Source organism: Microcaecilia unicolor, chromosome 10 (assembly GCF_901765095.1).
Source record: "Microcaecilia unicolor chromosome 10, aMicUni1.1, whole genome shotgun sequence".
NCBI lineage: Eukaryota > Metazoa > Chordata > Amphibia > Gymnophiona > Siphonopidae > Microcaecilia > Microcaecilia unicolor.
The window spans coordinates 134,175,768-134,193,495 of NC_044040.1; the positions used below are offsets into that span (position 1 = coordinate 134,175,768).

General features: G+C 41.7%; 1 protein-coding gene across 1 annotated transcript in view; it reads right to left on the minus strand.

The window, feature by feature from the left end:
• BOK (BCL2 family apoptosis regulator BOK) overlaps window positions 1-16,910 on the minus strand; it is a 248,285-nt gene extending 231,375 nt beyond the window's left edge. Inside the window, exon 1 of the mRNA XM_030216930.1 lies at window positions 15,812-16,910. Within this exon, the coding sequence (XP_030072790.1) occupies window positions 15,812-16,034 (223 nt within the window). The 5' untranslated portion in view covers window positions 16,035-16,910. The remainder of the gene's footprint in view (window positions 1-15,811) is intronic.
• Between the last annotated feature and the right edge of the window lie 818 nt (window positions 16,911-17,728).

Sequence of the window (17,728 nt, forward strand, 5' to 3'; positions counted from 1 at the left end):
TGTTTTTGTTCACAGCTTTTTTAGTAGTAACAGTGGAATTTGAACCAGCCACCTCTGCATTACAAGCCAGTGCTGTTATTACTTGGCCACAGCTCCACTTACTTGGATGTCCTTCCCTTTTGATTATACCCCTTCAGGTCTCTCTCTCAGCCAATCACCGCGCGTTTAGCTGTCTGTGAGTAATGCAGAGGTGGCCGGATCAAATCCTACTGTTACTACTAAAAAAGCTGTGAGCAAAAACAGTTTTGATTTCCCTGTTCAGGGAGAACGACGGCGATTAAGGGAAAGTGCACGTCAGGGACGGCCATCAAGGGAAAATGCACGTCAGGGACTTTTTAAATTTGTATGAAGTCTTTATTGAACATTTCTCAAAACAGTATCACAAAATACAGTCCTCCAGAACAAGTAAGTCATAGGATAACTGATCAGCAAGATCTAAACATCCAGAAGTACCAGTGCACTATGAATGCTGGCCCCTCCCACGGCCAAATGCCTTGGATTTGACCGGGTTTGAGATGGCCGGTTCCAGTTTCCATTATCACTGAAAAACGAAGTCGGCCATCTCAAACCCAGCGATCTATGGCATTTGGCCGGCCCCAACTGTATTATCGAAACAAAAGATGGCCGGCCATCTTTTTCGATAATATGGTTCCAGACAGCTCTTTGCGGCGCCGCCAAAAAAGATGGCCGGCCATCTTTTTGGCCGGCGCCGTTCAATTATGCCCCTTTATGTGACTTTATAAAAGTGCCCCATAAAAGCTGCAGAAATCATGGTTATAATAAAGCTGTGTACATTTACAACAGCTCAGTACATTCATAATTTAATTTAATTTAACCTAATTTAATGCAGAGTTTAAATTCCACATTCAATTGTTAAGCTCAAAACAGATCACAAAAAGTACAAACAATACAATATAAAAAGAGCAAAATAATGTAACAAATTACAGTACAGTCTCGCGCATCTGATCTTTGCTGGTTCAACCATCCAGCATATCCGACAGACCCCCAGTTACATCACGCAGCTTCTCTTTCCATTTTCTGAACCTGGGACCCTACTTTTACCACCGTTGTGAGCCAGAACCCTGCTTTTACTGCCTTTGTTTCTGCATTGTTTGAATCCTCTTCCCATTTTCCAAACCTGGGACCTTCCTTTTACCAACGTTGTGAGGGGTTACCATTGTTTCCTTATTATCCAACTTTTCATTAATCCAACAACGGGTTGGTCACATTTAGGTCAGATAATCGAGACTTTACTGTAATTTAAAAAGAAGGCAAACAAAATAAAAACAACCCTACACCCAGGGGCTTAGTTACCATTGAGCAAGCCTGGCAAAAAGCCCAGGGCCACCCAATAATAGGGGCCACATGCTGTCAAACCAAAGTGCCCTCTCACAACTCTCTATCCCTGTTGCATATCTCTCTCTTCCTCCCCCCCCCCCATGAGTTCAGCATCTGTCTATAGTCCCCCCCCCCCCCATCCACCCAACTTGTGTCGGCAGTGGCAGTGATAAAAAGAGATAGCTTCTGACCAGCCCTATTAGGGCCCTTGCTCTACCATGTTCTGTTCACAGGAAGCTACATCAGAGGGGGAGGTACATTGTACAGGAAAGGCTGTGGTGGGGCCAGCCACCAGCTACATGCTTTCATTGCTGCTGCTGCTGCTGCTGCTGCTGCTGCTGCTGCTGCTGCTGCTGCCAGCACAAGTTTGGCGAACTTCAGGGGTCTAGAAAGAGATGCTGGACCTGCACTGGGGCAGGGAGAGAGACAGATTCCAGGCCTCCAGTGGGGTGGGGGATGGAGGAGAAGAAACACTAGACCCATGGGGGGGGGGGAGAGGAGGAGAAATGCTGCACCTGGGGGACAGCATAGGGAAAAAAGAAAGGGATAGAGGCCAGGACCAAAAGGGGGGAAGAGAGATGGAGAGATGCTGGAGACAGAGGGAAGTGGAGGAAAAAGAGAGAGAGACCAATACCAAAGATGGGGGAGAGATGCTGGCCTGGGGGAGGGGGAGAAAGAGAGAGGCTGGACTGGGGAGAGAGTTGCTGGACCAACAGAGTGAGGGAGAAAGATATGCCAGACCACTGGGGGGGGAGGAAGGTGAGAGAAGGAGAGATCTGGCCCTAGGATTGGGGGCAGGACCAACAAGGGTGAGAGAGGGAGAGATGCTGGCCCCAGGGTGAGGGGTGCAGAAGGAAGGGAAGATAGATGAGAGAAGCTGGACATGGGGTAGAAAGGGACACAGAGATGCTGGGAATGGAGGGAGTACAGGGACAGGGGTACACAGAGAAGATGCTGGACAGAGTAAGATAGGGACACAGAGGACAGATGCTGAAAACGATGGGAAGATATAGACACTGAGAGGGCAGATGCTGAACATGCTAGGAAGATAAGGACAGGGATTTAGAGGGAAGATGCCAGACAGGACAAATAAGGGACACAGAGGGAAGATGGATGTTGGACAGAGAGAGAAGAAATTTCAAAGGGCCTGGAAAGAGAGTTACAAAGAAACAGAGAAAAGCAAAAAAATAAGAGACACTGTGAACAAAGAAATGCTCAGTTGCCAAAGGTAGAAAATAGTATTTTTTTTTCTGAATGTATTAATTGTAATATGTCAGTTTTGGGAAATGTGCATCTCAGGTGTGTTGCATTTCAGTTTCTATTTCTGTTACTACTACGACTGGTTTTCTATAAAGGTCTGAAATGAGTTTGCATTTTGCCTGGTTTGTTTACTGGCACTCTGAGGGGTTTGCTCTCCCCCTCGGTCCCTACTACCTTGAGAGAGATGCTGTTATAGGGGACCCATCTCAGTGTTTCCACCTGGGGCCTATTCAATCCTAGCTATGCCACTGTCCACACTATGAGAAACCAACTGCAAGACATCTTCTGGACAGCCTTAAAGGATTTGTTACATAACCATGCATGTCTTCAACTTTTTATGAAATGATGACGTACAATCAGAACACAGATGCTTATTCCAATGGCCAGGGCCAACCCCCCCCCCCCCCCCCCCCCCCAAGATTTCTCCCAATTGTTCAACCATATATACTTGGCAGCAGATGGGTAACTTAACATCTATGTACCATCTTATTAGAAATCCTCAACTGAACTGAGAAGTGAGATATTCTGGACTAAGATCATGAATAATCTTAAAAAACAAATGAACTAATATGAACTTGATCCTGGTGACCATTGGGAGCAAGTGTAACATTTGTAAAAAAGGCAAGGTTCTATCCAATTTAACCTCCTAAGATAAGCTTAGCAGCAGTATTCTACAGCATTTGCAAATAAGCCATAATCCTCTTTGGTTAACCCAAACGGTGCATATATTTTCAAAGCACTTAGCCTTCCAAAGTTCCATAGGTTTCTATGGAACTTTGGAAGGCTAGGTGCTTCGAAAATGAGCCCCCCCCCCCCCGACACAGATGATCCAACAACGGTCATGAATCTTAACTTTATGTTCTGAACCATTTTCCCAACATACAATTCCTTAGCGAGACGGGACTCAATTATCACACTCAAACTACATATAGAGGATTTAAAAAGAATCCTTATTCCTTCAATCAACAGACCCACATCTAGCACCACATGGTCCTGTCTCTCTACTCACAAGACTTCTGTTTTCTTCTACATTTAATTTTAATTTATTTAACCACATCCAGTTCGTCACCTTCTCAAAGCAACAACTTACTAAATCATATATCTTATTTTTGAATTAACAGCCATGTGGTAATGTTGCCATTAGTGCGAAGCCATTAAAAAGATTATTGCATGAGCACTTACCTATTTTGTAGGCAGTAAAAGGTCATGTGGTAATCCTGCGCTAATTGGTTAGTGCAGGAAAGCCCCCTCCAAGAAAAAATAAAAAGTGTGCTTAAACCACACCAGGTTGCCTGAGCGCATCTTGCAGTGCGCCATTTAAAGCTGCGGTAAATGCAAGATAGCACTTACCACAGCCTAGTAAAAAGGTCCCTAAAATAAAGAACATTAAAAATAATAGATAGAATGCTAAACTTACGATACCTCCCCCCCCTCCATTTTACACAGTAAGAACAACATTTAAAAAAAGAAGCAAACTGGCTCTGCATAGCTCCCATATTACCTGGGCTGCTCGATTTATTCAATAATATGTCATGATCAATGACATCAAAAGCAAAGAATAAGTCAAGCTGCAATACCAAAGCATCACAGCCCCTATCTGAAGTTCAGCTAACATTGCAACCAAGAGTATCTCTGAGCTAAAACCTCATCTAAAACCAGATTGCACAGAATCTAAAATATCATAATGCCATAAAACGTCTTGGAGTTCAGCTGTGACAATCGCCTCCCAAAGCTTTGCAACAAAAGGAATGCTTGCAATAAACCTATACCTAGAACAAACCAGTACATGATTTCAAAATAGGGGTTAAAGTAATCCTTGTTCTTGTATTTTTCTTTTAATATGAATTTTAAGCTGCACAAATGATTACTTGGATATGGAGTATATTAAAAATGATGAATAATTTTAAAATTATGACAATGGAAAACATCCTGACTCTACCACTTCATTTATAAGTGTTAACCAAGAAAGACCACTAAAAGGTATCCCTTTGAAAAGCAAAGCAGAACAGAGATCTAAGTCACAGCACCCTTTACGTATTTATTCAGAACCCTGACACTTCAAACTCACTCCCATGGGCAAATATATGTCACAATGTGTTCACAGGAACTGCTATCAAACAGTTATCCAACTCTATATTACCTCTAACAGTCTCCAAGACGACCATCTCCAACCACCCCCCCCCCCCCCCCCCCACACACACACACACACACACACACTTATCTTCATCAATCACTAACCACAACCTCAGCTGATCCTGTGTACTATCACTTCTACCAGCAAAATGCCCAATCAGATCTTCTGCCGACATCTGATGTCCCATCCTACATAAACTATTCACAATTTTAAATAAATCCTAGACCTTGTCGTCCCCCCTCCATCATTTATCACTTTAGCATAATAGTTCTTTTTTCTCAATCTCATATGCTGCTTACAAAAACATTGTTTACACCATCTGGCCTTAATGCTAACAGTGGATAATCTTACTGGGCTGAAATGAAGATGAATGCAATTATACACCAAAAAGGAAAACAACAGAAATGGAATTGGATAAGGAGAGACACTCTACAAACAATATCCTACAAGCAACTGGGACATATTCTTAACAGCCTAGACCAGAATAACAGGGAAAACTGGATGGACCAACTGATCTTTATCTGACTTCATGATAACCTTCTATGTGCACAGACAACAAAGTGAGAATGGAACCCCTTCCCCTCTCTTAGAATGAGGAATGCAGACACTATCTATGTCTCCTTGGTATAATGACTACGCTGGTGAAAAGCTGCATGGACAACAGAGTGAAAAAAAATTAAGACCAGACACTCTAGAATATGGCAATGTCTACTTTGTACTGCCACGCTCAGCTGCCTAAGCTGTGGGACTTCAATAGCATTTGGAATGGCAGAATTTCTTTGACTTTGTTAAATGTATCTGCAAATGTAAATATTAGCTTCTCAATTTATCAAGATAATCCTCCATACTTGCAGAATTCTGAAATAAGTAAAGAAGGCTGTGCAGTATCAGGGAACTACATAAATAAAGCCTGACCCCTCTGCAGCATTAACTGTTCCAGGAAATCTGATAAGAAGAAAAGGAAACCCTTCTAATGCATGTCTGTGACTGATAAACACTGTTCTCCCTCTCACTTACCATACTATCTGCAGCCATTTAGACTAGCAGGTGTGCAGGGTATAAGAGGGTTTGGAGTACAGGAGTGCAGGGGTAGAGGGAGCCAATTCCAGAATGAAATTAAAAAAAAAAAAATCATACAAAGTGTATGTGTGTGTGGGTGGGGGGGGGGGTCTTCTATTTAGAGACAGAGTTAAGGGGATGCATACATTCTACAGGGCCCCCAAGCCTGCCTAAATCTGAAGGAGATACAGCCTGCTGATGGCCTTTGAAGCTCCCTTCCAAATTTCAACCCTGACTGGGCCACAGCATGTTTAAAACCAGTTTTATTTATTTATTTATTGCATTTGCATCCCACATTTTCCCACCTATTTGCAGGCTCAATGTGGCTTACATTATGCCGTAATGGCGATCGCCATTTCCGGAATGAGAAATACAAAGTGGTATTGCATTAAAGTTCATAAGTGACAGAGTAAATTAAGCAGTCAAATATAGAGAGTTCATTTCCGGAATGAGAAATAAAGTAGTATAGCATTAAAGTTCATTAGTGACAAAGTATATGAAGCAGTCAAGTATAGAGAGTTTGGTTTTGTCCAGTTCTGGTATAAGTTTCATTGTCTGGTATTTAGGATGGATCATTGTGGTATGCCTTTTTGAACAGGTTGGTTTTTAGTGATTTTCGGAAGTTTGTTAGGTCGTGCATTGTTTTTATGACGTTTGGTAGTGCATTCCATAGTTGCGTGCTTATGTAGGAGAAGCTGGATGCATATGTTGATTTATATTTTAGTCCTTTGCAGCTGGGATAGTGGAGATTCAGGAATGTGCGTGCTGACCTTTTTGTGTTCCTGGTTGGCAAGTCTATGAGGTCTGACATGTAGACCGGGGCCTCGCCATGAATGATTTTATGAACCAGGGTGCAAATTTTGAACGCAATACGTTCTTTAAGTGGGAGCCAGTGTAGTTTTTCTCTTAGGGGTTTGGCGCTTTCATATTTCGTTTTTCCAAATATGAGTCTGACTGCTGTGTTTTGGGCAGTTTGGAGTTTCTTAGTGATTTGTTCTTTGCATCCGGCATAGATGGCATTGCAGTACTCTAGGTGGCTTAGCACCAGTGATTGTACCAGGCTGCGGAATATTTCCCTTGGGAAGAAAGGTTTTACTCTTTTGAGTTTCCATATTGAATGGAACATTTTCTTTGTTGTATTTTTCGCATGGCTTTCTAGTGTGAGATTTCTGTCAATTGTAACTCCGAGAATTTTCAGGCTATCTGAAACAGGGAGGGTATAGTCTGGGGTGTTTATAATGGTGCGTTTGTTCGTGTTATATTGTGATGATAGGATGAGACATTGTGGTTTTTTCTGCGTTGAGTTTCAGTTGAAATGCATCCACCCATGAGTTCATGATTTGAAGGCTGTGTTTGATTTCATTTGTGATTTCTGTTAGATCATGTTTGAATGGGATGTAGATCGTGACATCGCCTGCATAGATGTAAGGATTAAGGTCTTGGTTGGATAGCGATTTGGCTAGAGGTGTCATCATTAGGTTGAAAAGGGTCGGTGAAAGCGGTGATACTTGGGGTACTCCACATTCTGGTTTCCATGGTGATGATGTATTCGAATTTGATATCACTTGGTATGTTCTTGCGGTTAAGAAGCTTTTGATCCAATTAAGTACGCTTCCTCCAATCCCGAAGTATTCTAGGATGTTTAATAGTATTTTATGGTTTACCATGTCGAACGTGCTGGACATGTCAAATTGTAGGAGAAGTACACTATTGCCAGTTGCAATTGCTTGTTTGAATTTGGTTAGGAGAGTGATTAGTACTGTTTCGGTGCTGTGGTTGGATCGAAATCCTGATTGCGATTCATGTAGTATTGAGAATTTGTTTAGGTAGGCGTAACTTAATACATTTCTTGATTAGCTTTCGAAGGTTGCCCTTCTTCCTCAGATCGGAAATAAGCAAATGTGCTAGCTGACAGTGTATATAAGTGAAAACATTCAAGCATTACTATGACAGTCTGACAGGGTGGGAGGATGGGGGTGGGTCGGAGGTATGCATGGGGACATCAAAGCATATCATTGATATTCTAACAGGGTGGGTGTGGATAGGTGAGGGGAGGGTGATCAACAGAGACATACAGCTTTATGGTTTATAATGGGCTAGGAACCCCAGATCCTTGTTAAGTCCTTTCTGTTGGGTGTTAAAATATTCAATCATTCTGACTTCAAAGGTCTTACGTTCTTGTATGGTTTTAAAGTTACCTTTGAGGATTCTCACTGTGAAATCACTGGTACAGTGTCCTGGTCCTGTAAAATGTTGACCAACAGGCGTGGGAACCCTGCTGGCACCAGTATTGTTCATATGATGTCTATGTAAATTGAATCTTGTCTTAAGCATCTGGCCTGTTTCTCCAATATAGCATCCTTCGTTACATTTTTTACACTGAATGATATATACCACATTGGAAGATGAGCAAGTGAAAGATCCCTTTATGTTGAATATCTTTCCTTTGTGGATGACTTTGGGGTCCTGTGAAATATTTTGGCATAGTTTGCAACTGGATAAATTACAGGGAAGTGTGCCCTTCTGTTCCTTTTCAGTCTGTGAAGGAACCCCTAGGGTTCTTTCTGTGCACTGTGAAGATGGAGTTGTAGCTTGCCCTGGAGTTCTCACAGGTTTCTCAAGGACCTAGGTCCTTAAGCTAGATCAGCCAAGTTGCCCATTTCAGAAGGGAAACTTTGTGGCTAGTCCTGGATATCACTCAATCTCATCCTGTTGCATTATGGGACTTGCAGCACTGATTGCAATGGATAGAATCATGGACTACAAATACTACACTGCTTTGGGATGTAAGTTTAGAATCAAAAAGTCTCTCTCCTGGAATGGGTGACTTGGCAGTTCAAGAACAAGGTACAAGAACCATAGCACACCACCCTGGTACTTCTAGCAAGCTCTCATCCGTCATCATCACCATTCCATGCTATGAACTGCTTAGTCTCCACAGTTCTTCATGCCAGCAGCAGTTTTGTATCCATGGTTACAGAATTCTTTCTCTAGTTAAGCCACTTTTTTGGATATTCTGTGCTTCGTACATTATTCCAGAACTTCATTTTTTTTTAATTTCACCAATTATTACAGAATTAGACTGCCCTTTTTATAATACATGCACTGTGAGGCAACTTGTAAGGAAGATTTATTAAAGTCAATGTTTTTTTTTATCTAGGGGGGTTTCACAGAGGGGTGGTTGTGTACCCACAATTAGCTTCTGTTGGATCAGTGGACCCCCTCCTCTCTGCTGAATGACTGTATCACCGCTGTAATATCAGTTAGGAAATCATGAAGAAAGCTGCTATCTGGCCCACTCTCTAGCAAGTCAATCAGTAGCCAGTCCTGTGTTTTGAATATGGCATCCAGTGCATTATGGAATTTGTATCTTGCACTTTTCATTTTTATTTAGCACTAAACTTGCCAAAATGCATCAGAAGGAAGGTGTCAATTTGGAAAGAGGTTGTTGCTTAGATTCTTGCCCTTTAGCCTTATTAAGAAATGTCCCTCACTCTATTATGGCTAATGAAGTTTATCAGTTGTTTTTCACAGAGGGTTGTTAACCACTTTATTTATTTATTTATTTTGCTGCATTTATATCCCTTCCTTTTAAGTAAGCAACTTTAGCTTTTCTCTTAAAGAAGAATTCATGAGATCCTTCTCATTGTGAGAATTATTGTCCTATTGCTAATCTTCCTCTTTGCACAAAATTAGTTGAGGCCTCTGTGACAGGTCAAGTGAATAAATTTATTGAACCATGAGACTTCCTAGACCCTATTCAGTCTGGGTTTAGGAGAGTCTTCTCCACTGAAACAGTATTCCTAGTACTTTCAGAAGAGATGAGCCCTACACTAGATCATGATAAGGAAGGTACTTGATCCAGAAAAATCTTTCTGCAGCTTTTCAATCTTGTTTATTATTCCTTGCTGTTACATAGATTAGCCACATGAGAGATCCTGGTTTTCCTCCTTTCCCTGGTGGCCTGTAGGTTGGGCACTCCCCCCCCCCCCCCCCCCCCCCCCCCCCCCAGTTCTCCACCATACCCTAAACTTTTAATATCTTTTTACAGCTTCTGAGAGGAGTCATTAGAGAGCTAGGTCTAAGCATTACTTTTATGTTGCCTGTGTTCAAATGCATATTCCTTGTGAAACATCCATGTGGGATACTTTTGCTAGAGGTGGAACTTGTTTTTAAATGATTAGTAAATGGATGATAGTCAATCATCTGATAATCATCCCTAAAACCCTGGTGAGTAGTAAAGGAAGTCTGATCTCCTGGTAGTGGCTCTAACATTGAGGGAAATGTTCCCATTCTAGAACAAAGTTCTGGGATTCTGGATTGTTTCTGCCCCTACTATGTTAGATCAAGTAAAGGTTGTTATTAAAAATACATTTACATTAAATAAATTTATATCTGATTAGGCAGATTAAGCCTTTTCGTTCCCAATCAGGTCTAAACCAGATTATGCAGGCCTCAGGGTTGTCACATGTAGAGTGCTGTAACATAGTATATTTAGGCCATTCCAAAAATAAATGAGCCTCATTCCAACTTGTTAAAAATATGCTTGCAAACATTTTTGATAGTATTAAGAGGAGGGAAAGGACCACCCCTCTTCTTGTTTCCTAGCATTGGATTCTGGTTCAGCAGAGGATTATCTTTAAGCTTCTGATTTTATTTTTTAAATTTCTTAGAGATATGGGACATAGACTTGCCCACTAGAAGGGCTCTCTTAGGTCTCAACAAGATTTACACAGGGAATTGCTGGTTATTAAACAATTTACCCCCCTGTTTTCTAAACTATGCTAGTGGCTGCAGTGCTTAGTAAACAGGGGGGTTAAACTTACATAAGTACAAAAGTGTTGCCATACTAGAACAGACCGAAGGTTCATCAAGCTCAGTATCCTGGATCACAAGTACCTGGCAAGATCCCAAAACAATACAATACATTTTATGCTGCTTAACCTGGAAATAAGCAGTGGATTTTCCCAAGTCCATTTTAATAGTGGCTTATGGACTTTTTTAGGAAGCTATCCAAACCTTTTTTAAACCCTGATAAAGCTAACTGTTTTTACCACATTCTCTGGCAACGAATTCCAGAGTTTAATTACACGTTGAGTGAAGAAATAGTTTCTCCGATTTGTTTTAAATTTACTACTTTGTAGCTTCATTGCATGCCCCCTAGTCCTAGTATTTTTGCAAAAGAGTAAATAAGCGATTCACGTCTATGCATTACACGCCACTCATTATTTTTATATACCTCTATCATATCTCCCCTCAACCATATTTTCTCCTAGCTGAAGAGCCCAAGTTCTTTCAGCCTTTCCTCATAAGGAAGTCATCACATCCCTTTTATTATTTTCATCACCATTCTCTGTATCTTTTATAATTCCACTATATCTTTTTTTAGATACGGTGACCAGAATTGCACACAGTATTCAAGGTGCGGTCGCACCATAGAGCAATACAAAGGCATTATAAGATCCTCGTTTTTATTTTCCATTCCTTTCCTAATAATACCTAACATTCTATTTGCTTTCTTTGTTGCCACAGCACACTGAGTAGAGGGTTTCAAAGTATCGTCAATAATGACTCCTAGATCCTTTTCCTGGTCGGTGACTCCTAATGCGGAACCTTGCATCATGTAGCTATAGTTTGGGTTCTTCTTTCCCACATGTATCACTTTGCACTTGCTCACATTAAACATCATCTGTCATTTGGATGCCCAACCCTCCTGGCCTAATATTACTACTAATAACATTTGTATAGCGCTACCAGGTGTACGCAGCGCTGAACATGAGATACACAGAGACAGTCCCTGCTCAAAGAGCTTACAATCTAGGTAAAAACAGACAGACAAGACATTTATGGGCAAGGGAATTACTGGAAAAGAGGAACAGGAGAGAAGGAGAGCAAATGAGTAGGGTTAGGAGCCAAAGGCAGTAGTGAAAAGGTGGGTTTTCAGCATAGATTTAAAAACAGGTAGAGATGGAGATAGACGTATGGGCTCAGGAAGTCGGTTCCAGGCATAAGGTGCCGCAAGACAAAAGAAACAAAGTCTGGAGTTAGCGGTGGAGGAGAAGGGGGACGATAAGAGAGATTTGTTCAGAGAGCGGAGTTCACGGGGAGGAATGTAGGGAGAAATGAGAGATGAGAGGTAGTGAGGGGTCATAGAGTGGATGCATTTAAAGGTCAGCAAGAGGAGTTTGAACTGAATACGGAAGCGGACAGGGAGCCAGTAAAGTGACTTGAGGAGTGGGCTAGTGTGGGCATAACGATTCTGGCGGAAAATAAGTCGTGCTGCAGAATTCTGGACAGACTGGAGAGGAGAGAGATGGCTGAGCGGAAGATCAGTGAGAAGTAAATTGCAATAGTCTAAGCAAGAAGTAACAAGGGTGTGGATAAGGGCTCTGGTGGCTTGTTCAGAAAGGAAGGGGCAAATTTTGCTAATGTTGTAGATAAAGAAGCGACAGTTTTTGGCGATTTGTTGAATATGGGCAGAGAAGGAGAGAGAGGAATCGAAGATGACTCCAAGGTTACGAGCTGAGGAGACAGGGAGGATATGAGAGCCATTGACGGAGATAGAGAATGGGGGAATAGGGGAGGAGGGTTTAGGGGGAAAAATGAGAAGTTCGGTTTTAGACATGTTTAATTTAAGATAGCTAAATTATTTCAGCTTATTAGGGCATATTTTATAGATGTTTAAGATATTGTGGTTGAGGATATAATAGTGAGTATTGTTTAGTTCAGGTGACATATCTGCTATATTAGCTTTTGAAAATAACATCAAACAGGTTAATATATTATATATACTGCCTTGCTGTGGTACAGCCAAAGCAGTTTTAACCTATTACATACAGCTACTTTCTCTGCCCCTAGAGGGCTTACAATCTACATTTTTCTACCTTAGGCAATGGAGAGTTAAATGACTTTTCCAGGATCACAAGGTGCCACAGTGGAAATTGAATCCTGTCCCCCTGTTTCTTAGCTGAATGCGCAAATCATAAGGCTACTACTACTGTTTTTTTGGACTACATATTTGCCTTGTCTTGATTTCAAAGCGGACTATACATACAAAATTAAATTAAAGCCTTTCTGTGTTAGAAAATGAAGCGTGACAGACTTAAGATCAAAGAACAGTGCTGTTCAGCACATGCAGCTTCATGGTAGAGTCGGCAGCCACTGGTCACCAGTGTGATCAACATCACTGATAACCCGTTACCAACTTGCCAACTGAAATTGAAAAGAATAAGACCATTCTTCCCAAGGTCCGTCTTCCGCAGCCTGGTGCAATCACTTGTGCTCAGCCATTTAGACTATTGCAACTCACTCTACGCAGGCTGCAAAGAACAAATACTGAAAAAACTCCAAACAGCCCAGAACACAGCAGCCAGACTTATATTTGGAAAACCAAAATATGAAAGTGCAAAACCCCTACGAGAAAAACTGCACTGGCTCCCACTCAAAGAACGTATCACTTTCAAAGTATGCACCTTGGTTCACAAGATCATTCATGGTGAAGCCCCTGCCTACATGTCAGACTTGATAGACCTACCACCTAGGAATGCTAAAAAAACATCCCGAACTTTCCTTAACCTCCACTTCCCTAACTGCAGAGGCCTAAAATACAAATTAATGCATGCATCAACCTTTTCCTATATGAGTACACAGCTCTGGAAAGCACTACCATGCAACCTGAAAACGATTCACGAATTAACCGACTTCCGCAGACTACTGAAGACCCATCTTTTTGACAAAATATATCACAAGGATCAAAACACATAAATTCCTTATATATAGCTAGAAATGTCTCATAATATTTCCTTTTGCACTCTCATCTTACGTACCTTCACCACATAAGAAACCCCTCCCTCATAGCTAGAAATGTGTCATGTCACATGAAGTTATCTTAAGTTGCTATCCTATAGCTCTTATTGCCTCATAATGTTATCTTACTTTGTCTTCTTATAACTCCTCACCATGTAACCATAATCAAATTGTAACAAATTGTATTTCCATCATTCATGATGTATTGTAAGTCACACTGAGCCTGCAAAGAGGTGGGAAAATGTGGGATACAAATGCAATAAATAAATAAAACTGTAATCCAACAGGGGCACATAACCAGTCCTGTTTTTAAAAACTTCCATCTATAAACAGTCTGGATTTTTGTAGTCCTTAGTGTATCAATGTACAGTAATATACAATATAGAACTACAAATTTCAGGAAGTATAGAGATGATATTTTACTTTTTAAAATGGAATTGGGCTTAAAGCATCCTGAAGATCAGGTGTTAGCTAGTCAAGGCTACCAACTGGCTTCTTTTTCTTGGATAGACCAATCCAGTTCTGGTGTTATTCCTTTAAATATAGCGATTTTAGAATGAAACCACAACTATAATCTGAACCAGATTTTCCATTTGACAGACTAGACATATGCAAAATAATTTTGGGTCAGCCCCTCTGTTTCTGGCATATCTCTTTTTCCACCTCCATCCCATCTCTCCACGGCTACTGCACTGCTTGTATCCTGCCATGGTTGCAGCATGGTCAGATGGTAACCCCTGTACCACCTGCAGTGGGAAGGGAGAAACCATGCCACACGGCGCCACTTTTAAATTGATCCTATAACTGTAGGCAAATATTACTTTAGGTTGCTCCCTTACAAGGGCCATCTTAATCTGGAACATGGAAAAGGCACTTCCATCATATTAGCCACCTTTGTCCCTCTTTTAATCATAGGTCCAGCCCATAAAAATTGCATAGCTTTTATAGGGCAGTAGGAGGTCTCCTAGTTATACCCTGCCTCAAGTACCCATTTAATTTATAATGAGTGAATCTCTTCATAAAGGTGGTTAATAAACCCCAATAAATAAATAAGCTCCTTTTGAAGGGATTTATTGTATGAGAATACTAATAATGCTGTCAGTCACCTTTAGCATCATTTGAAAAGATTGTTGATCAATCCAAATACTATATATTTTTTAATTCAGTGAAGGGCCGGTGAGGTGAGGGAGGAGGAAGAGGATTCCGGAAAGGGGCTGGTGTGGGGGCAGAAGAGACTAGACAGAACTCAGGCAGAAACTTTGATGGATGTTTGCATGCAGTTAGTATCTTCCACTCCACCAGAGGTTTGGAAGTGGGACCATCCTCAGATATAAACAGTATTCTGACTCCAGGTCCACACATGTAACAATCAGGTATAAGCTTAAGTGAAATAAGTACCGTACCTGAAGGTAACTTGCCATGAGCTACCAAAGAAAAGGCATGAGCTCAACCTAAATCATAAATAAATGGCAATGGGGGTAAAAACAGGGTTGAATCAGCTTGGCTCAGTTCTGGTTGTCATCGTGGGATTCACTCCCACTTTTCTGAATCTAGTTTCAAAACACTGTGGTCCAAATAGTTCCGATTTTCTATGGGACAGCAGAAGCAATCTGTGCTAGGAGTTCCTGCTCAAGGAAGAGCAGTAACAGCTGTCTGGTGGAAGTCCCTACACTGGAGCAGCAAAGCCCTGTCTTTTGTCTTGTCATAAAGCCAACATTTAAAATGGAAATCTATCATTCAGGGATCGAAATTCAGGTTGCTTCACTTCTTAAACGTTTCAGAATCTTCTTGAGACACTTTCTACTTACATTACTCTATGAAACTTTGGACAGTAATTATGCATATTCATAAATCAAAATAAGGAAGGTATTTTGCTCATTTACTAAAATGTATTATCCGGGGATGATGTAACTCGTTAATATTACTTCTGTGAAAAAAAATGCCACCTGGGGATATCCACGACTTTGGGTTTTTAACATTTCACTTATAAGAGCGCACAAACAGTACTGTGCCCTCTATCGGTATGCCTAGGAACTGCCGCAATAGAGTTAGGGGCTAGCGATGGGTGGAAAGCCAGGCATATATACACTAGTCAGTATCGATTGAAGAGTCTAATAAAGCTGTTCCCCTTTGCTGTTCAGGTGGAGGGGGGGGGGGGGACGTTATAATGTGTCTTGTGACAGCCGCCAGCATCTTCATCTCATTTCCACTTACCCAGTCTCAGAAGTATGTTGGACACTTCTGCCAGCCTGCCCCCGGGCACAGGCACATGGTACTCTGGCTTGCTCCAGCCGATCCCTGCCCTCATCAGCCGGGAATGGATGAAGTCCCTGCAGAGCGCTTTGCCCTGTGATACCAATTCCTTATCGGTGGGCGAGCGGTCGAAAACTTCCATTACCTCGGCAGCGAAGACCGAAGAACGGCGCAACATATCCATCTTTACAGATCAAAAGTCAGGACACCTTCAGAGGGCGGGAGTCAGCATTTACACCAGCCCTCCTCTCTTACCCTTCTTGAGCAACTCAAGAACGAAAATTCCCAAATCAAAAAACAACAACTTTGAGTTAAGAAACTTAGCAAGATATAATAACAGCCACAAGAAATACAGCGTAAAATGTTTAGAGGCAGGTCTCTGGTGAATGCTGGGTGCTTTTATGTCTCAGAAAATCATAATAAACAAAACAGGAAATCAATATTTTGGTTTTCAATAAAAAAAAAACAGGAAGTGAAATCAGACTCCCAAATTCCAACTGTCTTTTAATGAGAGATAGAGAGAGCTAGACCAGTTGTCTAGTGCAGCGGAGGAAGGGAGCTTAAAGCCTTTTCATCCATGGACCGGAGGGAGGGACAGATGCGATGAGACAGTGCAGCAAGGACTCCGGAACCTCCCCAGCACAGATAACAGCTGCAGTTCCCGATTGCACCTTCCCCTTGTCCTCTGAACTCCACTTTTCTCCTTTAAATAAAAACTCGAAATCCGCGTTAGGGTTGGCTCTGAGCCCTTCTGCGCAGCACCAGCCGAACCCCCGGCAACAGGATCACAGTCAAGCCTTTGTCCCGATCACAGAGCGAAGTCTAAGCCTCGTTCGTCTGATTTTTGTCGATTAGATGTAGTTTTTAAAATCCATTCAAGAAAAAGATTTTGGAAGTGCTCTCTGTAGGTTTTAGAATGCAACTGATTACGTGGGAGTTGTATTTCTGGAGAATGTAATATAGCACGCCTCTCCCTTTCTCTGTCCTCTCCCGCACAATTTGATTTCAGTACTTGATCTAAGGCTTGTATGGTTGGAAGGCTTGCTTTACCCTTCTAAGGAGAGTGCATTAAACAGAAGGCGGAGCTGAAGAAAACTAGACAGCCGTAAGAACTTGCTCTTATTTCTTAAGGAGGTTCAAGCATCTGACTGGAGAAGAAAGCAGGGACCAGGGTCACACCCACCCACCTGTTGCACTGCACTGGAGGTTCAGATCACATTGCTATTATAAAGATTGTCATATTTCCGGTATGCCCTTCTTTTATAAATTCCAGGATCTGCTTAATTCATAATTAAAGTACTGCTTAATTGTTCAGTTTTTCAGCTATGGAGTAGGGGAAGTGGAATGCGAAGCTCAGGATGTGTTCTTTCCTGGGCGGATCGCACTAGACAATAAGGTTGTGTGACTACATCAGCTCCTTAAATTACATATACTGAACTTTGCTCTTGGTTACTGCCTGCAATAGCAGGGATTTGTAGTCAGTCAGGTGACATGTAACCGTCTCTTGATTCATGTAAGCCACATTGAACCTAACAATAGGTGGGAAAATGTGGGATACAACTGCAATAAATAAATATTCATACCTTCTTAATCAGAAGGTGCCTTTTTTTTTCATCAAAGCACCTGGGTGAATGATGCTACTTATGATACAGTACAGTAGGGGAAAGAGGGAGTCATCTAGCAAGGGGTACAGCCAGTGCTGCAGCTGTTGGTGCATATCAATCATAGAAACTTGCAGGGAAGTTCAGAGCTAGATGTGAGGGACCCACTCTTACTGCACTGGTGTGACTCAAGTTTTAAACAATTGATCTCAAGATTTTGATAGCTTTGCTCTATCAGCCTGCAAGGCCATATTATTAAAATAAACATGTAGAGGGA